This window comes from Sabethes cyaneus, chromosome 1 (assembly GCF_943734655.1).
Source record: "Sabethes cyaneus chromosome 1, idSabCyanKW18_F2, whole genome shotgun sequence".
Classification (NCBI taxonomy): Eukaryota; Metazoa; Arthropoda; class Insecta; order Diptera; family Culicidae; genus Sabethes; species Sabethes cyaneus.
In genome coordinates this window covers 44,081,500-44,106,157 of record NC_071353.1, presented here as the reverse complement: position 1 = coordinate 44,106,157, position 24,658 = coordinate 44,081,500, and the positions used below count along the sequence as shown (strand labels likewise).

Genomic DNA, 24,658 nt, shown 5'->3' with positions numbered 1-24,658 from the left:
TGCATTGGCTCTTTTGCGTTTGAGAACACGGAGGCGGTAGTTGGACCATGGAGGTTTATGCTTCACTTTAGGCTTGGGGACATGCGCATTAAACAGAGAAGTCACAGTTTGGTTGAACAAATTCACTGCTTCATTAATGTCTGTCCCATCAAGGAATGACCAGTTAATTCCTTGCAGGGCAAGATTCAGCCCTCGAAAATCAGCGCGATGAAAATCAAATTCTCTCCCATCTGCCAGTTCGCTGAATCTTGCAAGAGAAGGACACCGCATATTAACAAGCAACGGAGGATGATGTTCGTCGGCGTTTGTTAGGGGTTCAGCTGCTTCAGCTATATCACAGAAATCTATTGAGCTTCCGTTAGCAAACACAAGATCCAATGTTCGGCCGTAGGCATTGGAAACGTGATTTATTTGCTCCATGCCCAACACTGTCATTCCATCGACTAATGCTGAGTTAGCTGTAGTATATGCGGAGTATTCAGGATCGACATACAATTTTCCATTATGAGCACGTTTCCACAACAGGCTCGGTTGATTAAAGTCGCCAAAGATAAGATGAAAATCATGCGGTTGTAGATTTTCAGACACTGCTAATGCGGAATTGATATGCTTTTCAATCGCAATGACGGAGCTCGAGACATCAGGAGCAGAGATGCCAGAAGTGAAGACATGTCTTCATTTTGAAGACATTTTTGTTACAAAAAAGTGAAATGTCTTCACTTGAAGACATGTGAAGACATGTCTTCACCAAGCAATTTAAATGGGCGGAAAGCCGAAAGCAGACAAATGAAGACATTTTTCCTTGATTCGTGAAGACTTTTCAAAAAATCACCTGGCATCTCTGATCAGGAGGAAGATACACGGCGCCAAGGCGGATGGTTCGACAACCTGCAGCAATATCAACCCACAGCTGTTCTATCTCACATTCCACATTACTAGAAGTTCTTGAAGAACTGATACGGTTGGAAACGGCAATCAGTACACCACCACCTCTCTTTTTTCCAGTACTTTCCACGTCACGATCGTTGCGATAGACGTTGTAGCTGGTTCCAAACAACTGCGGCGAGCAAATCTGATCATTCAGCCAAGTTTCGGTGAGGATAATAACATCGAATTCGGTGTCGCAAACCGAAATAAAAAAGTCATCAACTTTCGTTCGAAGTCCCCTGATGTTTTGGTAAAAAATGCTGATTCCGGTGGCGTCTTCGTTCTGCAATACGGGGGTACATGAGTGCGGTGCAGCATCGAATGCTTCGGAAGAACATATACTAAAGTTTTTACCTGACAGAGCAGGGTACGCAACTGCATCATTAATCCTACAAATCGGTGAGAAATCTCTAATTCGTTCTCCGGAACTCGTCGATGTTGGTTGCTATGTCGAGTAGTCAATCCTCTGTCGGGCACGTTTCAAGTTCTTCATGTTGAGCGGGCAATCAATACTCCAAGCAGCATGGCAGATATCAACAAGGTTATCGTCAGGAGCGTTTCGTCGTTTATTAAGCTGGTCACAATTAACGCACTTCACAAAATCAGCCGAACATTCCTTGGCATCGTGGGGTCCAGCACACTTGGGACAGCAATGGGGTTTGCTACATGCGGATGCTTTATGGCCGTATTCCGAACAGTTGAAACATCGGAAGGCTGTTATCGCTTCGACAACCTTGCACAGCTCCCAGCCGATAAGAACACGCTTCATCTTCATCAGCATATCGAAAGTGCACGGATCGGTTTCCAAAATCACAGACATAGGAGCAGAGGAAAGCGTCGCATTTTTCGAGAATCGAACAAGTTTTAAGATTGCAGAATCTGGAAACTTGTTTTGCTTTCGCAGTTTATCGAGAAGATCAGTTTCATTCATATCATCACAGAAGCCAGAAATTTTCACACGCGGTTTAAGAGCCTTTTGTATTTCGATCCCGTACTTATCAGCCAGTTTTTGTTTTCCTAACCTTCTAACATTGTAAAAAGGATGCGATCAAGCTAATGACTATCTTTTCATGAAGGTACATTCAAAAGAAGCTTAAGTTTTGATTTTCATGCAAAAATAATTATCTGAAGGAGCGCCGGCTAAGAAAAAGTTCAATTTCTCTTTTTCATATCTAATGCTCTATTTAGTTATTTTTTCTAATTCAGATATATTGCAAAATTGAAGCCAAGCAAACTAATAGTAAAGTTTTGAGATCAATCATTTTGTTGTCGATATCCTATTTCTTCAAAAGCGAAGTATAATAATTTTTCTGAACTCTTGTTTTTCAAAGATGCTAACTTTTGAACGCATGGTATTAATATCAAAATATCAAATAATCTGCTATGAACACATATTTCATATTGTCAATTCAAAACAAGTTTCGTATATGGATCTGAAGCCCGAAAGTTACGGCCGTCTGTAAACCCGTTAGAGGGTTAATTTTTAATTTTCTATATATATATTCATTCAAGTCTGTAAAAATTATCTTTTGTGTTTACATTATTTCTCGATAAATCACGTAAATATTATGAAACTAAATAAGGTGTTCATCAAGTAGCATAAATGACACTTACAAGTATTTACGCACCCAAGGAAAGAAAATATAATTATTCTACGCAATACGTTGTGAATTTACTGGCAAATAAGGATTTTGAGGAATACGGAACGCATGTTTAAAAATATAGTCAAGTTAATTATAGATGTTCCTGAGAAATTGAATAGTGATTATTGTGGCAGTAGAAAGGCTAGGTCACGCCGCTAGGTGGATTAATTCGGGTTTTTGCATGGAAATTAACAACGTATATATTAAAAGCAAGAATAGATTTGGTTTTCACGTTTAAACTTAAAATAAAAATGCCCAAAATCCATTTTTTTTGCTCGATTAAAAAATTCTCTTTGTTATTTTTTTCGCCCCCCCCCCCTTCAGTGGCCCAACACCGAAGGGACAAAAACTTTTTAAAATATTTGTAATGGCCTTATTGATTTTATCATCTTATTGTAAGTAAATTACATGCTTCATTTGATTTTCTCAATGCTTTTGTTTTTTCAACTAATTCAATACAATGAAATAAGAAAATTAATTACTTCTATTGCATAGAAATCAAAACTTAAGCATCTTTTAATAACATAAACTTCTATGCTTGCGCCTTGATCCGATTATTTTTACGATGTTGCGTCGTTGGAGCTCAAACTTCTCAAAACCAAGCTTCTTTTCGCGAATATTAGATAATACCAATGCATTTTGGGCCTCCTTCGGAAAAATCACCTTTCATCATAGTGCATTCGAGATGATACGAACTCCCATAAATCATCTCGGTTTTCGCAAATCTTAGATAACGCTTAGGTATGCTTTCTCCAAACCGTGCACACGGGTAGTCTCGAGCGATGATTAACGTTCGGCACTGGGCAGTGCAGGTACTATGACCTAATTGTGAAATTCCTTCCTATGTCGCAAGGTTGTTATTCAGACCACGCGAAATTGTCGTCAAAAGTTATCGGATTGATTCACGAAAATCGCAAGACAAAGCGCGAGGGGCTCCGTTTGAAGTTTTTTTTTTTGAGATCGGTCACTACAAGATCCGTTAACTTTTCCTTTTAACCTCCATTAGCGGCAACAGGACATTAACACAACGTTAAGTGGAAAGTAGGGCAAGGAGAGGGGAGCATCTGCTAACACGCACCTTACAAAGGAAGATGATATCCGTCTGCATACCAACGGCGACAAATGACCGAGGATGCTGGACTTGCATGAGTATAGCTCTTACACAATCGGCGTTGATACTACGGTGGGCGGTGTTGGGCTTGCAGGCGGATTGGCGGGGCTGTTGCCTTTTGTCTTGCTTGCGTGACCGGTTTCTCATGCTACGGTCGTCGTCGTCGCCGCCGCCGCCGGCCGGATGATAGTATGTGCATCGAAAAAATGTTGAGCGTGAAATGTCTCTTTCATCTTATCGTCATCGTCTACTACGGTCGGAGTGTCGGCAGTGTCGTTAGCATACGAGATGGATGCGTTTCGTATGTGTGCGTGCGGAGTATTACGGCTACGGGAGAGAACATCCGCCGCATAGGAAAGAGATTTCGGAGCTAGGCTCGTGCTCTGAGTCAGCATCTTAACGTTACAAGTGTTGGATTTGCAGGTGTTGAAGCGAATTTTTCTCGTTTTTTTTTGGAAAATACCCCTCGCAGGTGAGAGAAGGAGCCGGAGAAATGTTCAATAGCTTTTTTTTCGATGTTTTCCATTTCACTTTTTCCTCTGGCACTGGGTCACTCTCTCGCTCTTTTCGGGCGTGTTTGCCGATACAGAAATTATTTAACATAATATCTTGGTATTACAATTTATCATCATCTCGTTGTTTAAAGAAGCAATTTTTTGTTGGTGCTATATAAGGGTTACAATACTGAGATAGGAGTACAATTCATTACGGATCGTTGAAGTAAAACGAACTCAAGAGACATAGCAGTCCGAGGGCGAATGCGTGTGAAGTTCTGTGCTATTTAAGAACTCTGAAGTTGCGGGTGAATCGTGTGAAGTGACATAAAAAACGAAACGAACGAAAAATAATAGCTACAATCATGAAAGTGTTTATCGTATCCGCGGTGCTCCTGGCCTGTGCTATGGCCGCCCCTGCTCCAGGCGAGGAAACTTCCACCACCGGAAGTGCGCTGAATATGGCTATGAAGTTCTTCGGCAGCTGTTTTGAATCGGACGAAATGGGAACCTGTCTGGCGGTGAAAGGAATTACCGCTTTGAACCGTGCTGCCCGTGCCAGTAACATCGAAATCGTGCCTGGTGTAACCTTCTCAAGGTGAATTTTTCTCTAGCCTAGTAGAACGAACTTTTAATACCTGATATCGTAATAAGTGAAAAGAATTACTGTGTTATGTAACTATAATGACAGACAGACTTAGTGTGATCGCAGATTTCCTACCCCATCGGCTTTTTATTATCCCGAAACAGGGATAACCAATGATTGCACAAGTGTTTCCCGTACAATGCGTGTGTTTGCCATCAATGTTAAGTAATACAGTTGGTTTTTAATCAGTTTCCCAGCTCATTACGCATTCCCAATACACCGAGGAAAGTAACGTTCCAAAATCATTGCAATTGTGCCGCTATCAGATGCAGACAAGTCAGTTAAAAACATGGCGACAACAGCGCCGTTTTGTAACGCTGCACACAGTGTGACATCAACTGAAGCGCAAGTGACGAACCCGTTGATTGGAATTGTTATCAAACTGGGTGGATCTGTGGTTTAAGCTTCGGGTTGTTGTCCATCAGCAGCGTTATTTTCTGATGGTCAAAACGAATCTTGGATTTTTTTTTGTTTTGTAATGACTAATTCTTTTTTAATTGTTATAAGTACTCGTAAAATACTTTTAGTTGATTTGGAAAATTACCCAGAAAAAGAACTTTCTGGAAGTTATTTTATGAAGTGAATATTATATAACTCATTTCCCATGTTTGACAACATTTTCTCTGGAATTTAGAAGGTCCATTTTAATTCTTGGGCAATATTTGTTTGAAACTTCGGTTAACACTCCTCAAACAATGACGTAATAAATATTACGATTAGTAAACTGATGTCGTATAGTTATTAAAAGTTTCAAGTGATTGCTGTCTTGTTACTAAAAGCACATAGACCCTGTAATTGCTTGAAAAGCTGTTTAATATGCTGACTAAATTTACTATCATATTGCGTCATTATCATTGATTTGTTTTTCGAACTATAAATGATACATGCAACTTAAATTTAACGTACTTTGGTTCTCTTCTAATCAATTATTAAGGACACTTCCAATAACATGTTTTAAAAACAAAATCAGATAACTTTTACAAGTTCAAATTTTTAAACAGATGTTAAAAAATTAAAAAAGTCTTTGAAAATTCGAAATATTCTTACGAAAATAGGGTAAATTATGTTGGTTAAACTGGGTGGCACTTTGTATCACAGGACACACAAAGATTTTTCACCTGAAAGAGCCGCAATAAATCTTCAAATCCAAAGAATCAGGCCAATGCCAGATTTTCAATTTGAGTGCTCGTTTGTAACAATATAACAATATAACTTTCTTCATATTTTCTTGATCAATCGTTGCGTAATGACATCAGTACAGAAAGTCATATCCTACATCTGATTGTCGAACTCACATCGAAAGTTCGGCATAGACTGAAGCGAAAATACCATCTCTCATACCGTTCAAATGTACCCATTTCACCCTCTCAGAGAATCCGTTACTAGCGTAGAACCCCACTGGCCAGCTTGAAATAAGATAGCTGTCGAATTGCTTCTGTTCGTACCAATCCGCTTCCTTTGAATGACAGTTAATTGAATAAATGATTTAAATGAAACGAAGCGCGAGAAATTCGAAAAACGCAGCAAAATTGGCCTCAATCATTGATAAATGCTAGACAGCAATTTACGCCATTACCAGGCATACACACACAAGTGATAGAAAAGCTATTTTGAAATTATTTCAACCCAGCCATGTTGAGCCGTTCCATTTCCCTCTTAATTTTGCCCTACCTTAATAAAAATAATTAGTTTATCAATAATTTCAACACAAAAGTAAACGCCACTGGTAGTCGGCCTGCCTCTAAATATAGCTAATAAATTCCTGCTCCCATATTCCCATTTCAAAGTGAAATAAACGTTAAAACTAAAATAATTTTCAACACTGCGAAACTTTCCTATCGACCATGTTGGCTGTTGGCAGATAAAATAATGTACGCGTGCCCCGTTCTAGTTCCCCGTTCAACACCTGCAGCAATCATCAGCCAAAACGAATCGCTCCGTTTGATTTGATTACAAAAATCCATTCTTTTAAAGGCATAGCCAGCTCCAAAATAGAGAAACGAACAGAAAAAAACAAAGCATCGCATCAAACCTCACACTCACACTTTCTAGGCCACTGTGTTTTTGCAGCCGCAGCCGCCTCCAGTGCCGCGCGCCGCTACCACAGCAGGCTCCGTCTTGACCAATTAATACAGAAAATTGACCCACATCACCAGTAACTGCTACTCGGGCATTTCCACTCCGCGGAAGATAGCCCCACCGAGTAATTTCCCTCTTCCCGCACTCGAGTGAGCCGAATTTGCATTGCGCAACTTTGCAACTCCGTTCGTAGAAGAAACATTGCTGCTTCTTTTGTACGCCCTCGCCATTCAAACCCTGATTGGGGATCGAAAATTAGAACACCCGAAAGTGTCTAATTAGTGAATCTAGCCGGTAACCAATAATTAGGGAACCTACTTTTACAGCCACCGAAACCGGTTCCGTTTTTTCGTGTTATTTTTTTCACTTGACTCATTTCTATCGCTAATTTGGGAACTTTACGACACTCGAAAGTAGAGCTAAACGTGAACCGTTCACAAATATATTCTTAATAAATTTTTCCTTTTCTTTCTCCTCATTGCAGAGATCCAAATGTCCCTGCTGAGCGCATGGGCAAATCCGTCTCGGAGAACGAAATCATCAGCACCCTGCCAGCCACCTCGGAAGAAAAGAGCGACGCTCTGTTCGATATGGCCGTCGATTCCGCCAAACGGCTGTTCACCGCTCGCTCGATCCAGATCCGTCTGCCCGAGGAAGCCACCGAAACCATTGCCCGCTCGATCGAAGAAGGTAGACTGCTGAAGAAAGGTCCGTATCGCCGAACATTCCTAACAATATTAACCGCCATCTCCTTCTATTGCACTTGATTCTATTTTGGGGTATTTTCGTTTTCCTTCCTCCACGCACAATTTCATTGCAGGCAAAAAACTGAAGAAGGTCCTCGGCCCACTGGTTTTGGCTGTCGGTGGTAAGCTGTTCGCTCTGCTGCCCCTGCTGCTCGGAGGTGTTGCCCTCCTGGCCGTCAAGGCTCTGTTCGTCTCGAAGATCGCTCTGGTTCTGGCTCTTGTATTGGCCGCGAAAAAATTCCTAGGTGGAGCCGTTGATGGAGCAAGCACTCTGGGTCTACTATCCAAGGCCGTTGGAGGTGGAGGAGCCGGTCTAGGAGCTGCCGTCGGTGGTGGAGCCGCCGCCCCTGCTGCTGCTGGATGGTCGGGTGCTGGTGCTAGTGGTTGGTCCCAAGGAAACGCCCAGTACCCATATGCCCGCAGCTACGATACTGCCCAGGATCTTGCTTACAGCGCTCAGGCTCCAAAGGCGTAAACTTCTACTGCGTGCACATCCAAACGAAACCATATTAGGTTAAGATATCTCCACCTTCTTCTGTCCTGACTAGTCTTTCGTCTGTTCACCCCTTGCATCGCATCGTGGGTTCTATCTCGGGTTTATCTTCCTTCCCTGCCCCCCCTATTCACTTCGCACCTTGCAAATCCTTCGCTATTAAACTGACGCATCTACAAACCACTTCATGTGAAAGTCAGAAAGCGCGCTACCCATCGTTGACGAGTCTAAAACCTAGTCGCAGAATTAACCCCCCCAACACGCATATCAGCAATTACCAATCGCTTTAAATAGTGACGCTAAATGTGCTCACACGCACCCGGCCCATCTAGTCTATATCTTTCACACCCGACAGCACCGGCAAATTACCTCAAGCTACACCTTTTCTCCATACGGTTTTCCCGTACCTCCAACATCACCAATTGAGAGCAAAAATTCCACCGACACCACCGAGAGAAATCATAAACGATAAAGAAAAAAGTAGGAAACACAAAAGGTACAACACTGAGGCTTGCAACGATTGGTAAGCCACCTATTTGTACATACACAATAAGCACAGACTCACCCATACAACTGAACAACGGACGGCGTGACGTTTGAGTCGGCAGAGAATTCGCACAAGCATTGATGCGTTCCACCGCAAGGCGGCAGCATCGGTAGCAGAAGATAATTCTGCTGTGTGTCGAATGAATCAATGAATGCTGGATGGCTTTCCGTTCTGCCGTGTCCCAAACTGCGGATTACTTCACTTCCGAGCTACGACGATTCTTCGCGACGAAAGCCCCCTCATCTAGCAGGAGGGGGCGCTGTCGGGAAAGGATCCGATTTTCCGATCTAAACCAACCTAATTAGTGTTTTACTAGTGTGTAGTAATTTATTTGCAAACAAAAAACAAAAACATGAAGCGAGCGAGAGAAAGAGAGTTGTGTCAAAAATCAAACCGCTAGGGATCGAACGTGTAATTAATTTATTAAAATAATTTATGATTTTAGTTATTAGTTACAAGAAGAAAAAAAACAAAAGTATCAATAGAAACAAACGAATAACAATCAAGTTATCGCAACATAAACTCAACACACAAACCCACAAATTGCAACATGCAAAACCTCGACTGTATAGATTACTGCTTAATATGTAAAAGTTTTATAGACTTGTGTAAAGTAACGAACACGATGTGTCAATAGTCATTAATTGGATTTTTTTCTTTGAATGAAGACAACAATAAAACTGAGAAGATTTGATTGGAAAAGAGAGAGATTCGAAACCGCTGCGTCTTTCATAGTAGAGAAATTTCCTTAATAAAATTTATGCAATCAAGTAAAACTGCCGAGCTCTAATTCAATGTCAACTGACTGGTTTGTTGTTATCGAACAATTCACACGAAAGTCACTGGTCTTTGTTTTCACCCGTTACCAATCAACTCGGTCTTTTAATTTTACGTCCCCATTTGTTGAAAGGTGTGCCCAAATACATTTATACCTGCCTACGATTGACTACCAAACACAAGTATTTTCTTTACTTTGATAGATTCTCCGTCCATAAATGAAGGTCTTCTTCTTTTATGCTTAATACCACTTAATCTTCCCACCTTGGTTTTTCCACTTTTCTTAACCTCCAGACCGTTGAGACTTGCTCGTCATTAATAAAAACACAGCATCATTTTAATAATTTTGAACCGAAAAAAGTGGTTAAAAATAAGTCTTAGTTTTCCCCAGTAGCAATTAAGATTTTGCTATCACAATAGTTCAACGAAAATTGCCAGTTTTGAAGTGACAACAGTTTGCTTCTGGCGCTAGTGTACATTAAATCGTCCATATACACTGGCGCCAGAAGCAAGTTCGTTTCAATAGAAACGATTTTCTACCATTCGTTTTTCGTAGAAATTGCTTTAGCGAGCCACAGTCAATCCAGGTTTGATTATAACTTAAGAGCGGCTCACGTCAGCGTCTGATTCAGAGCGGGCGGCTGGAATATGAAATGTTTTGTCTTGTCACTAAAGCCAAGACGGCAGCCCCAGCACGCGATTCAATAGCGTGGTACAGCTAACGATCCAAAAATACGACTCGCAACGAAATATAGATATGGGACAAGCAGCATGGCGCTGTCGAAAATTCGTTTCAAGAACGAGAAGAGAAGACCCAATTTTGTCAGTACGGTGGAGGTTTCAACGAGCTAAAAACGGACTTTGCTGTGTTGATTAGAATGCAGCTGTGAGATTAACTGGAAGGTGATAAAGGAATGGAACATAAAAAAACGTTTCTGCAATTACAGCATGGTCATTTAATTTCATTTGATTTATTGAACTTATTCTACAGATTCTGCTTACATTTACGTTTATTACAGTCAACAGATAAAGTATAATCCTAATGACAAATATCTGTTTAAAACATATATGAACTAACCTAGCACAAACATCTTTTAAAACAACGCTTATTGTTTTCACGAGACACATTAAAATCAAACACTTCATAGCAGCTATTAAAAACTCGGCATGTACTAAGCACTGGTTCGTGTAACCCATAGTTAGTTCTTGAATGTCGATTGACGAGAAAGGCGTGCGAACGAAGATTACCTCTTCTAGTGTTGATATCTAGGCGACTAAGCAATTCAGGACAATCGATATTTCCTTGAAAGAGATCGCCAACGAAACACGTCTTAGCCACATTGCGCCTTCCTTCCAGCGGTTCTAAATTAATCAGGTTGCAACGGTTTTCGTAACTCGGCAGGTTACGTGGGTCACGCCAACGTAGGTGTCGCAGAGCAAACCTAATAAATTTGCACTGAACTGCTTCATTCCGATGAATTGCATTTTAGTAAAAAGTTGACCAAAGAATGGCGGAGTATTCCAGCATAGGACGAACCTGTGAGCAATATAGAGATTTTAAGCAATATACATCCTTGAAGCTTTTCGCAAAGCGGAACAGAAATCCTAGTTGCGTGGAAGCCCTGGATACAACGAAAGAAATGTGGTTCTTGAACGTTAGTTTCGAGTCAAGCAAAACAACCAAGTCTTTAACAGTTGTTTCGCGCTTTAGGGCCGTCTCACGAAGGGCGTAATCGCGCAGGTACATTTTACGTTTGCGACCGAAAGAGATGACTGAGCACTTGGACACATTTAGTGACATCTTGTTAAGCCGGCACCATTCGGCAAAGATCTCCAAACCCTGTTGCAAGAGATAGGCGTCATTAGCGCTTTTTTATTGTACAGTACATTTTCAAATCGTCAGCATAGGATAATCTCGAACATTTGAGGATAATGTTCACGTCATTCATGTACAGCATAAACAAGAACGGTCCCAAATGACTGCCTTGGGGAACGCCGGAAGTTGCTACGAAGGGTGACGATACGTAATCACCGATTTTGACTGACATAGTACTGCCGATGAGATAGGAGCTTATTTGTGATGGTCCTCTACGTTTTGATTCAAAATTTAGCGGTTTTTGAGTGTCTTGTCACCTCGGTAATCTATAGTCTCTGTATAGCCAAAGTACCTCGGGTAGCCATGATTGATCAGAAGCACTTTCCTTCCCCGCAATTACAGTCAATCCACAATCATGGGTCACACACAATTATGGGTCATTCTAGCTTTTTCTGCTGATTATCTCATAAGTAGCACAAATAATTTGTTCAATCATTAACTGATATCTAAACGCTAATTAGCAGCTAGAGCTAAAATGACCCACAATTGTGTGTGATAGCGTGATGGACTGGAAGGCGATCAATGAGAGGATGTATAGTTGAGAGTAAAAGGCAGTTCAACGTACACTGTATACACGGACGTAGACCCGATGATGAGAAAGAAGCGTTCTACGCACAGCTGAACGTATCGTACGACAACTGTTTGCTACGGTACATCAAGATCGTCATCGGGGATATGAACGCCCAAATCGGAAGTGAAGCGATGTATTGATCGGTGATCGAGCACCATAGCCTGCACACCGACACGAACGATAACGGTAAGGAATACATCAAATTTGCAATTTCCCGAGGCCTGGTGATCAGAAGCACTTTCTTTTCTCGCAAAGATATCCACAAAACCATCTGGAGAATACTTGATCAACGAACATTAAACCAAATTGACCATATTCTCATCGATAACTGGTTTTTCTCGAACGCAAGATACGCTCCATACGTGGTGCGGATATCGGACCATTACCTAGTAGCAGTATATGTGCGCCCAAAGATATTGACGGTATATAACTCGCAACAAAACCACCCTTCTCGTTTAAACATTCGGTAATTAGGCAACTGGTGTTACTAAAACTACGCGCGCGTACGCGATGAAGCCCCACCTTTCTCTGTGGAGCTAAGTACTACGACCCTCGAAGACAAATGAAACAGAATACTTTCGGTCGACAATGAGGCCGCAATCACGGTGCTAGATGAAGAAACCTCGAGTGCACGAAACGATTGGTTGGACGGGGAATACCAACAAGCGATGGAGAGGAAAATTAGAGCTTGGAAAAACGATCTAAGCATTGCCACGGGGGAGAATTTGGCCAAGTACCGACGAGCACGGAATGAGTTAACCACGATCCTGAGAAGGAAAAAGCGTCAGAAGGAGAACAGAGACAGTAAAGAGCTAGAACGACTATTCCGGGCTAATGAAACGCGCAAGTTATATGAGATGATGAAACAATCTCTTTTGAAGCGGTAGACAAATTTGTTTACCTTGGTACGTTAGTGATATGTGACAACAATGGTGAGCCGTGAAGTAAAAAGGCGGATAGCGGCTGCCAACAGGGCCTTCTACGGATTACGTAGCCAACTGAGGTCCCGTAGCCTACAACTCCGTACAAAACTCGCGCTCTTTACGACGCTAATTCTCCCGGTGCTACTCTACGGCCACGAAGCGTGGACGTTGAAAGAGAGCGACCGACGAGCTCTTGGCGTTTTCGAGCGTAAGATTCTGCGATCAATTCTTGGCGGCATATTAGACGAAGGAGTGTGGCGCAGGCGCATAAATCATGAAATATACCAAGTGTACAAAGATGCGGATATTGTGAAGCTACTAAAATACGGCAGGCTACAATGGACTGGTCATGTAGCAAGGATGCCGGATGAGAGACCAGCGAAAACGATATTTAGCAGAGAACCCGACAGAGGCCGACGACTTCGAGGCAGACCCCGTACCCGTGGGATGAGCGCTGTTGACGAGGATGCTAGAACAGCGGGTGTTACGGGTGATTGGAGAGTGGCGGCCCAAGACCGAGTAATGGATTCGATAAGCGGATTGTCGCCGAAAAAGTAAGTAAGTAAGAACCAATCTCGTAACGGATACACACCAAAGGCTAATCAACGCCGCCTACAAGGCGTTCTCACAAGCACAATAGCAAAAGAATTTGTAGGGCAATAGTGCTGGTTTATGGAGACTCGTGCAACTATAGATCAAATTTTCACAATCCGATCAATCCTCCAGAAATGTCGGAAATACAATTTGCCCACGCATCATATTTTCGTGGATTGACGGCAGCCTACGATACAGTCGAGCGCGAACACCTATGGCAGATAAGGCACAAGAACGGTTTACCGGACAAACTGAGGATCAAAGCTACCCTGAAGCGATTTATGTGCTACGTGCGTGTTTCGATGGCACTCTCTACTCCCTTCTACTGTCCTGTATGTTATTCAATACCACTCCGAACCTTGAACTATTGAACCTTGGAACACTAACTAGAAACCTTGAAACGGCGCGCCGGTAGCAATCTATGCCAAGCTAAAGATGGAACCTAGGTTCCAAATCTATGCCTTAAAGCAAAATTTTTGGTCAGAGAAGGCTCCAGAGAAAACAGCGTTCGTCTCTCACGGACAGTGACTATTGACGGCGATGAACTGGAAGTGGTTAATGGGTTTGTATATTTAGGATCTCTAGTCACAAAACGCTAAGCATACCGTTACCTCTCTACGGACTTAGGACTGTAATTTTGCTTATGAAAGACATAGGTGAACTTGCCGTATTTGAACGAATGGTGTTTTTTTCCTGTATGGACTCATCACTGCAACCAGTATTGTTGATCTATTGTGATATCGCCCGGGTGTTTCCTGTATGAGCCGCACTGCTTTTCTTTGCTATAATCGCTATTGAGTGATTCGATATTGAGAAGATTCGAATCCACGACCATTCGCTTGTCAAAGCAAACTCGGTAACCTTGCAGCTACAGAGCCCCCAACGAAAAGTCTTGCAGACAGCGCAGTCTTACATCACCATGGAGACAGCGTAGTCATCGACGAAAACCAATTTACTGCCATTTTTATCTATGACTAGCTGACCCGACAAACTTCGTATTGCCACAAATTAACCTGTGTTGTACATAAATCATGAATCTCGGATGATCTTTGTCACAATCTCGAGTTTTGCAAGCCCCCCAGTGGAAGGCGCTTCCGACGGCGGGTCACCGGCAACACTCTCGACCGTCTCGTCCTGAATGATCTAGTGTAACTATAGATAGTTTTTGTGGTCTTGTATTGACTAATGTTTTATGGAAGAGTCTCGAATTTCTCGTGTTCGATTAGTTTTTGAGATCCGCAAAAATTTCTGTTTTATTTGTATGAGAGTCCATATCCCCCTACCACAGGGGTGAGAGGTCTCTAACTATCGTAAAATAAATTCAAGACTCCAAAATCTCCCACATGCCAAATTTGGTTCCATTTGATTGATTAGTTCTCGAAATAAGAGGAAATTTGCATTTCATTTGTATGGAAGCCCACCCTCTTAAAGAGGAGATGGGCCATAACTCGCTTTCTAAAGAAGAGAGGGGTCTCAATTCACCATAGAAAAAAATCTTGCGTCCAAAACCACTTACTTGTCAAATTTGGTTCCATTTGCTTGATTAGTTCTCGAGTTATGAGGAAATTTGTTTTTCATTTGTATAGGAGCCCCCCACCCCTCTTAAAGTGGGGAAATCCATAGAAAATATACCATAGAAAACATTCTTGCCTACAAAAACACCCACATGGTAAATTTGGTTCCATTTGCTTGATTAGTTCTCGAGTTATGAGGAAATTTGTATTTCGTTTGTATAGGAGCCCCCCCTCTTAAAGTGGGGAGGGGTCCTTATTCACCATAGAAAATATTCTTGCCCTCAAAAACTTTCACATGCCAAATTTTGTTCCATTTGCTTGATTAGTTCTTCAGTTATGAGGAAATTTGTATTTCATTTGTATAGGATCCCCCCCTCCTAAAACGGGGAGGGGTCCCAATTCATCATAGAAAAAAATTTTGTCTCCAAAAACACCCACATGCCAAATTTGGTTCCATTTGCTTAATTACTTCTCGAGTTATGAGGAAAATTGTGTTTCTTTGGTACAGGAGCCCCCTTAAAGTGAGGAGAGGTCCTAATGTACTATAGAAAATATTCTTGCCCTAGAAAACTTTCACCTGCCAAATTTGGTTTCATTTGCTTGATTAGTTCTCGAGTTATGAGGAAATTTGTATGGAAGCCCCCCTTTTAAAGAGGAGAGGAATTATAATTCCCCTTATAAAGAGGGGAGGGGTCTCAATTTACCATAGAATAAATTCTTGTCACCGAAAACACCCACATGCCAAATTTTGTTCTATTTGCTTGATTAGTTCTCGAGTTATACAGAAATTTGTGTTTCATTTGTATGGGAGCCCCCCCTCTTAGTGGGGGGAGGGGTTTCTAACCATCACTAAAACCTTTCCTGGCCCCAAAAAACCTCTAGATGCATACTTTCATGCCGATTGGTTCAGTAGTTTTCGATTCTATAAGGAACATACAGACAGACAGACAGAAATCCTTCTTTATAGGTATAGATTAAGGACCGTCTCATTATTCCTAGAGAAAAATAGTCACCTTCCGTCGAAGTAGTAACGAAAAATATTTTGACCGTACTTGCAGACTCCGTACGAGATGGCGGAAGGTTTTTCAAGTTATTTTGGATATTTTGCAAAAACACCTATACAATATGGATTTTTTTGGAATGGAAAAGAGATATTAAATCATTATTTAACGTCATTTTCAAATCCAAGATTAGGCGGACTGTTATTCAGCATTTTGCATAAAAACTGCTACACTATAAACTTTTTTGAGAATTTGGTGGGTTATTAAAACTATTCTCTTGATTATTGCTTCGCTATGCTAGATTGCTAACCACTGTTCCACAAGGGAACCATAGAATGAGGCTGATTATTAGAGGTCGAATTGACGAATGTGATATTGCACTGCTGACGGAGTTAATTAAACAAATAAACTGGGATCAATTAGGCCATTACAAATATTTTATAAAGTTTTTGTCCTTCCGGTGTTCGGCCACTGAAGGGGGCGAAAAAAAAAAGTGAATTTTTTAATCGAGCGTAAAAAAACATGGATTTTAAGAATTTTTATTTAAGGTTTAAACGTGAAAACCGAATCTATTCTTGCTTATAATATATACGTTATTATTTTCTATGCAAAAATATACGAAAAAAGACAAAAACGAGAGAAATTTTTTTAGACGATTTTCGGAAATTCCATTGTTAGAATTTTCATTTCTGTTTCGTGCTAGAAGCGTTAATTCAACTCGGAAACTCATTTTTCGAGTTTTTCAGACTGTAGAGCCCACAGACAATTTATTTTATAAAAAGACATTTGACTCATATCCTACAAATTATTTTTTTGCCCCCCGATTTTTCAAGACAATTTCCAAGGGGGAGGTGACAAAAACTTTAAATAAGATTTGAAATGGCCTTATTAGCTATTGGATCAATTTGTTGTAGTCGTCAAATGTTATAGTTGTCCGTTTCTACATGTGTGCTGTTAATAAAAAGCAAACATGAAATTCGCAAAATCTTCCGTGGTTTCGCGAAATTTCGTCTGGAAACTGGACGAAATTAAACCATAGATTCAACTGTAGTTGAATGGTGATCTACTATAAAATCTAAGATGAATTTCGTACGATTTCACGAAATCTCACACAGCCGTATCCGTAGTGGATCCGGAATCTTCGAAATCTTCTTCGGAAAGCCAGAAAACGTTACTTCAAGTGTCGAAGTGAGTCGCAAAAAATTGAAATGCGTGAAATTGATGCTCAATTCAACCACTTCAAGCCTTCGTGATTACATATGCCGCAAAGAAAAAAAATATAAAAATTTCCAAAAAAAATGCTCTACAGGTCTGCACTCAATAGAGATAGAAATGTCATTTCTTTGGCAAAGTTGTCTGTCTTTATATTTTCTACAATTCTGCCGAACAAACCATGTGCCTATCTCCTAACACAAAAAAGTGGACGTGTATCGAGCCTATAGCGAACGCGAAACACATAAAACGTATGCTTGCCGTACTCTCATTAGGGTGGATGGGGACAAGCGGCACCTATACAAGTTTGTAGTATTAGGCCTAAGCTTTAAGGTGATACACTGATTTCATAAATCCACTTGTTCCATTTTACCCCACAGCTTAAGCTATGGAAATTTGAATCTTGAATATTGTCACATATTAGAAAGTAAAGGTCCAACAGATTTGCGGTCTTCTGCAGAAACGTGTGTTTTGAGTGCTTCAATAATTGCTTAGAACAATGTATTCTTGTAAAATGCAATTAACAAAAGCTAAGTACGAAAAACTAATTTTGAAAGAAGTTTCAATGAATATGCTCTATAGCTCAGCACTCGATAAAGATAGAAATTTTATTTCTTCAGCAAAGTTGCTTGTTTTTATATTATTTACAACTTTGCCGAAGAAACTATGTCTATATTCCTTAACACAAAAAAGTTATTTTTGTTTTGTTTTTTTGTGATAGTGAGCGATGATTAACTTTTGACACTTTTAAATTAAGGGGAATATGCATACATTTTTATATTATTTACAACTTTGCCGAAGAAACTATGTCTATATTCCTTAACACAAAAAGTTATTTTTTTTTTGTTTTTGTGATAGTGAGCGATGATTAACTTTTCACCCTTTTAAATTAAGGGGAATATTCATACGAACAACAGTGTTGAAGACCAAAAATAAAAAATGAAAGCAAAAGACACTAGGAAAAAAGTTTCACTTTTCGACCTTTGGACCACTGTGCATCCCGAGTAATGCGCCAAACTGAGTTTTTTCGACAATGGTCTCATCGAACTGCTTATGGAATTAATAACCCGCTGGAAGTTTTCTGCAGTTGCATTAATGACATTTCTTATTTGTTTTAATGTTAGTTGGTCATAAATGTATTTAGGCTAAGAATCTGTAGTATTTGTTTGTTTGTTTATTAGAGACACTTTACACCTTTCGGTGCATTCGTGGCTCAAGAGACAAGAACCTGAAATATTTAATTAGTTTTATGTCTGTGCGGTGTCCTGTATGTCAAAGATTAATTAATAAACTGAAATTGAATTAATAGAATCGATGTTTGACACCATTTTGAAATCCAAGATGGTAGACTATTATTTAGCATATTACATGAAAACTCTTGCAAGGTAGGCTTTTTTAGAATAGGCTGGCTATTTGACGCCATTTTTGAATTCAAAATGGCAGATGGCACGGTACGGGCACGTTACGTCATTAGGATGCTGGACGACTGTGATATGAAATCTGTTCTCTCCAAGAACCCCACCGGCACCAAGGATTGATGGGTGCAACCAGCTTGAAGCCTACTTGCGTGTGTCGAGACGTTCAACGAATTGGCGACAAGTAGCGCAGGACCGAGTGTAGTGGAGAGAAATTTTTGATAGAACACGAACACCTCGGCTGTTTGCTGCTATAAGAAAGTGAGTTAATCCCAACGGGTTCCAGAGTTATTGATCAATATCAATAGATCTCTGTATTCCGAGAAAAGTCAAGAAAAATGCTTCGTTTAGTCAATCAAAACTGATATCCATTGGCGTAGCTAGAAAAATTTCCTGGGAGGGGCCTGGAGGGTGCCTTCCAAAAAAATTCTCTATATATGAAAACATCAATCTACTAGTAACTACAGAAATATAATGTCTTCAGCATGAATAATGTTTTATATGACTAAGTCTAAGAGCAATGAGAATGTTCAAGCGGATAATCACTTTCGACCTGGTCAAACCATCCTGCGTGTTGAGCCCCCTGTTCCAGGTGCCGACGGGGTTGTTGAAGAGAACTATTTTCCTAGCATTGTCGTTCGGCATCCTACGATGTGTCGATGTACGATAGGAATCTCTCCAAGCAGTGCCTGTACCTAGTGATTCATACGCCTCCGCCAGTCAGTTTGTATTCCACCAAATAACTTTCTCGAACACGAGTATGTCCTATGTATTCCTGGCTATGATATCAAGTTATCAGAAAAATCCTAGGAGTTGACAACTCTTGATGAAAGTCGTCCCTTCCGTTTCGATAACCGCTCGTCGGATCACCCCCTCAAGAGCGATGTTTAACAGCATGCATGATAAGCCATCACCTTATCTCAACCCTCGCCGCGTCTTGAAGGGACAGAGTGTCCCCGAGATGTGCACGAAACACACCACTCGATACAAAGTAGCTCTGATCAGTCGCATCAGTTTATCCGCAAATCCATGTTCGTACACTATCTGCTATCGCTGGTCGCTGGATCGACTGTATCGTACACTGCTTTAAAATCAATAAATATGTGATGCGTGGGCACGTTGACCTGCCAACATTTCTGCAAGATCAGCCGGATAGTCAGCCGGAACTTCCGTTTCACTTGTTTCAACAACTTCGAAATTGATATGTTCATCGAAAAACCTATCAATCACCTCGTACTCGTTTGTGATTAAATTCCCTCCCTCATCGCTACACATGTCATGGTACCAGTGTGTAATATCGCAACTTTAAAAGTGTTGATATCCGTTTGGTTTGTGTGCGAGACAAATAAGGAGAGTAATATTTTTGGGAACATATATACTACATTTTTTCCGGTTTTCAAATTCCAATGGTGAAAATTTCTGGAGGGGGCCTAGTCCTCTAGGCACCCCCTCTAGCTACACCAATGCTGATATCACAACTATGCATGGCTAGTCGAACGACTCCACTATTCACTAAGCTAGAGCAACGACTTACTGTAAAACTGTAATAATATGCAAGTCATCAATATTTGCGCCCTCACACTCGGCGACGAATCTGTTTTGCATTTGTATGCATGTTTTTTTGCGACGATTTACAGTAGCAATATTTCTGGCTTATTAGGGGAACTGGGGGGAAAATGAACACCCTTAGCAATTTCGCCATTTTCTTCCCCAGGAACCAACCTAATGCTGATCGCACTACATGAAAGCTGGATTCATATTCCACGTAGCAATATATACAGATGTTTAAAAAAGGACTATTTGTCATGAAAAATTCCCTTTTTTCGAAAGCGTCACATTCGAGCCTGATTTTTTTCAGGTGGGTAAAATGAACATGTCATAGAAAACTAAAGTTAACATGCAGTTTGGATAAATTAAACATTTTTTTACATTATTATTGCTCTAAATAAGCCGTAGGTATTCAACAAGGCTGTTGGAATTAAAATGGGAGTCCACCAAGTTAACATAATGTATCTTCGCCACGTTCATACAATGCTTGACTTTTAGCCCGCAGGATTTTCCAGCACTCGGTCATTTTCCGTCATTTTTCGAGAGACTCGATCATTTTTGTTGCTTGAATTGTAATTATTTCGTAGCTGCTGATAAATGGAAAGTAAAACATCATGATACACACTGTTCATTTTGCCCCCATAGTGAGGTGTTCATTTTACCCCCAAAACACCAATTGTTTTCAAGTGTTTATTATAAACAAACAGTTGATAAAAATATTTGGAATTTTCGACAGATCCGTAGGATAGTGATAAGCAAACAACACTGAATGATACCAATAGTCGAAATTTAATTTGTTTCGTTAAAATAGATTATTTACTAATAGTGGAAATTACCATCCGCGTCAGATTTCTGCAAATATTTTTTACTTTTTCCATTTTTTTCACATTGGAAAGCTTATGATCACCACATATTGTCTTGAACAGCATGAAATAATTCTAGGAGAAGATACATATTGATCTGGAACAGATTTTAATTGGTTTACTGGGCATTTGGCTGCCTGTTCATTTTACCTTCCCTGTTCATTTTACCCACATTTCCCCTATACCATAAACAGAAACACAGCAATTGCTGACATTTTTGTTAGAAGCCGTGAAGCATTTTCTCAATAATCTGTGACTGAATAACTAAAATAGTTGAATATTTTGAAAATAAAAAACGATCGCCAATCACTTAGCATATTTGTGAATACTATCCACATAAGAAATAATTTTTCAATAGTTAGAAAAACTTTTATAAAGAAACATTCAACTTTAAAAAACAGTAAGATTCTCAGAACATTCAAACCTGATTCAGAATGTAGGTAACTTTTTCAAATCCCTTCCAGCTTACTCCGGCGTACACCACATTTCGAGGTCACGAAATATTAGAACATCAATCTCCGCGCATCCACTACTGGCTGCGAATCTCCACTTCCACTTCATTAGCATGATTCAACATGCTCGTCTCCGATTGGGAACAGATACAGGAATTTGTCACACTTTCCAAAAATTAGCGGCTAAAGATGACAGCAATCTGCGCGGTGTCATTCGTTGCGAGCGTACCGATCTGAACGTGAAACCTTGCACACACCGTTGCGTTGCGTTCGCTTGCTGGCTGGTGAGAAGCGGTCCAGGCGTCGTCGTCAACAGCAAACGCGCGCCGCAACAGTGTGATAAACAAAACGTTATTCAAATCAGCAATCAAAACCATAAAACTGTCGCATTGTTGCTCTACCTATGCGTTTGTACGGTTGAGAGATTTTTATTCCTGCTGCGTTCCAAGGAATACAAAATATATTTTTCTATTCATAAATCGTTTATATACAATACAATACAATATAGAATACAATTAAGTTTTGAACAGAAACATGATTTTCCACAATCTACAATCCACAGATTCTTCAATTTTTACTGACGAATACTACAGTTTTGAGATAATTGAATGACGTTAATTGTTAATTCTTTTAGATCCGTGCGTGTGAAAAATGTTTTCGTATGTATTAATAAAACCATTATGATTAGATTTCAATAAACATAAAGAAACTCAGGGCTTTTTGCTAATTCTTACCTGTCATTAAATATGAGTCAGAGATTCGAAATATCAAATAAAAATTCAGTCATTATAGTTTTCATATCGATTTATTATTTATAGTTTTTGTAAACATAAACAGCACCAACCTACTGTCCAGACTGGAATCATCACTCTCAAATCTATTTGCAGTCCATCGACACTATGTATTGTCATTAACTGTTCACTATTGACAGCTTCGCCAGCTGAACCGTGACATAAATTTTTGCTCCGTAGCATATGTTTATAAACTAGGTATTTCCATGCTGTCACAGGTTGCTGCTTCAGTTGGTTAGAAAATCTCCAAAGTCGCCCCATCCAAGAAGCCATATGCAACAAGTAGAAATTGAGCTTTCTATAGATTCGCATCGGTGGGTTTTCTCGTTATCTTGACGGGCCAACATTGTTATTATTATCCAAACTAATCGTTTGACGAGTGTTTAGCAAATAAGTTATTACTGTGTTTCGAGTGGCAAAGGGAAGACTGATAAATTAAGTGTGAGTATTTTTAGCTATTCGTTTTATGTAGTTTATCAATTGACGTAGAGCCACAGAGAACAGACATTCATCTTAAACCCGCCACGTGTGTAAAAGCTCAGCCGCCATTTTGAAAATAAGTGGTAATGCTCCCGTTACGTGGCGCTCACATCACTAACAGAATGGGCTTTTCTTGTTAATGTCTGTCAACGCATATCAAAGCTTACGTCGTATTTTCACCAAAGCATTTAATGCATTTAATGCATTTAATGCAGCATTTAATTTAAGCATTTAACGTATTATTTAACCAATTCATCGCACTTAAAATAAAGGTAAACATTAATCAAAAATAACAATATTTGACTACTTCCTTTTAAATCCTTGATTTCGATTACGAATTTGAAAAGTGATGGAACCATTGGCATACAGGCCACGATTTCAGCGGCCGGCGCCATCTCCGTGATCAATGAATCAAAGGCAAACGCGCCACCACCGGCGAATTTCTTTCTATGAAGTGGTAGAGGTTTTTCGGTGTTCAAAGATTCAAAAGTCCACTTCTGGTTCAAAGAAGAAAAGTCCACTGCTTATACCACCGCGGAGGGGTTTTGCTGCATGTAATGATGAAATGGTACAATACAATACGGAAAAACACTAAATACGATGCATATTTGTCTTACTTATTAAAATAACAGTAAATTGAAATACGATTTCGTTTCTGTTTTCAATGTTTAGCCGTGTTCAACAAATAACATAAACAAAATCGATCCGTTGCTACAACCGTTGCTGGGTTGCTACAGTAACTAACATAGGAGTTGCCAGTATTCCGAATATGTAGACTATGACGAGAATATATAATAAATTTGGCAACATGAATATCGGGTAACTGGTGCACCCTAAGAGAGATGTCGCTAGCGTCTTGTTTAAAAGCTTACACATCATTTGCGTGATATTTTATATGAACATAATCGTCTGTTCTCTGTGGTAGAGCGTTATACGTAAACTATTTTGAAAATTTTATAATTCTAAGGCCCTGTAACTAATTTTAATCAACCGTAATGCATTTTAATTTCCAAGAAGCTTTCTTAAGCAGTCTTGAATTTGACTGATGTATTGCAAACTTGTCCCGAATTATCACAGTTACAAACTTGCGACCATGACACAGTAAACAGTGTTTGTATGAATTACATCTATAGTTAGGTGATTCAAGATGATGTTTGAAGCTCAATACTGCATTTTAAGCTCTTTTATTTTCAACTGATTAAAACAGTTGACCCTTGATAAATCGGTTCCGCACCCTACCATCGATTGCTGAACATTTTGCCATCAAATTGAAGATTTCCGAATAATCTCAAAGAACTAATGCAATAGACGAGACCTCCGTTGGCACTCTACGTCCTAGCACACGACTGATCTGATACGTTCCGTAACGCTGACACCAGCTGGGCAGTGCTTACCTTTTTGAAAACCAAGCTATTTCATCGCCTAGCAAGACAGCCCCTCTTTGCCATAACAAAATGTAAACGAAATCGAAAACTCGACCACATTCTTCACCGAATTCCATTTCGTTGGACAAACCTCGTGTTGATACCTTCCGTAGCTCAACATACTTTTTTCCGATTCCCGACACGTCCTGGCACAAATATTTCCACCAGAAACCAAAACTTCAACACGAAGTGTCTGCTGGTTGACTCAACATCGGAAACAGTGGCGAAAATCGAATAGACGGAATATGAAACTTACTATCGACAAATCTACCAGAAACGCGTTGCATACTAAGTAGCTATGTCGATTACAGTTAGTGGTCACTATGTTTTTGGTCAGTACGTTTACGCCAAGCGGGGGACACCCAAATCTGACCATGCATCGGTCGGGCACCGTAAGCTACCGATCGAAGGCCAATAAATAGCATTGTTATATTAAATTATCCATCAGTTTAGTTTAAGCCAACGGCTGTGTAGTTCAATTAGTTAATTACGCGTTCCACAATTAATTGCTCTTAGGCCAACCGGGAAATA

The 24,658-nt window shown here is 40.1% G+C and overlaps 2 protein-coding genes across 2 annotated transcripts; one reads left to right on the top strand and one right to left on the bottom strand.

The window, feature by feature from the left end:
- Positions 1-1,372: 1,372 nt before the first annotated feature.
- Positions 1,373-1,747, bottom strand: LOC128745627 (uncharacterized). The gene has a single exon (XM_053842701.1). It carries the CDS (start codon positions 1,745-1,747, stop codon positions 1,373-1,375), a length of 375 nt encoding a protein of 124 aa, XP_053698676.1.
- Positions 1,748-4,540: 2,793 nt separating this feature from the next.
- Positions 4,541-8,121, top strand: LOC128732657 (uncharacterized). The gene is made up of 3 exons (XM_053825948.1): positions 4,541-4,773; positions 7,385-7,608; positions 7,721-8,121. Exons 1-3 carry the CDS (start codon positions 4,541-4,543, stop codon positions 8,119-8,121), a joined length of 858 nt encoding a protein of 285 aa, XP_053681923.1.
- The last annotated feature ends 16,537 nt before the right edge of the window (positions 8,122-24,658 follow it).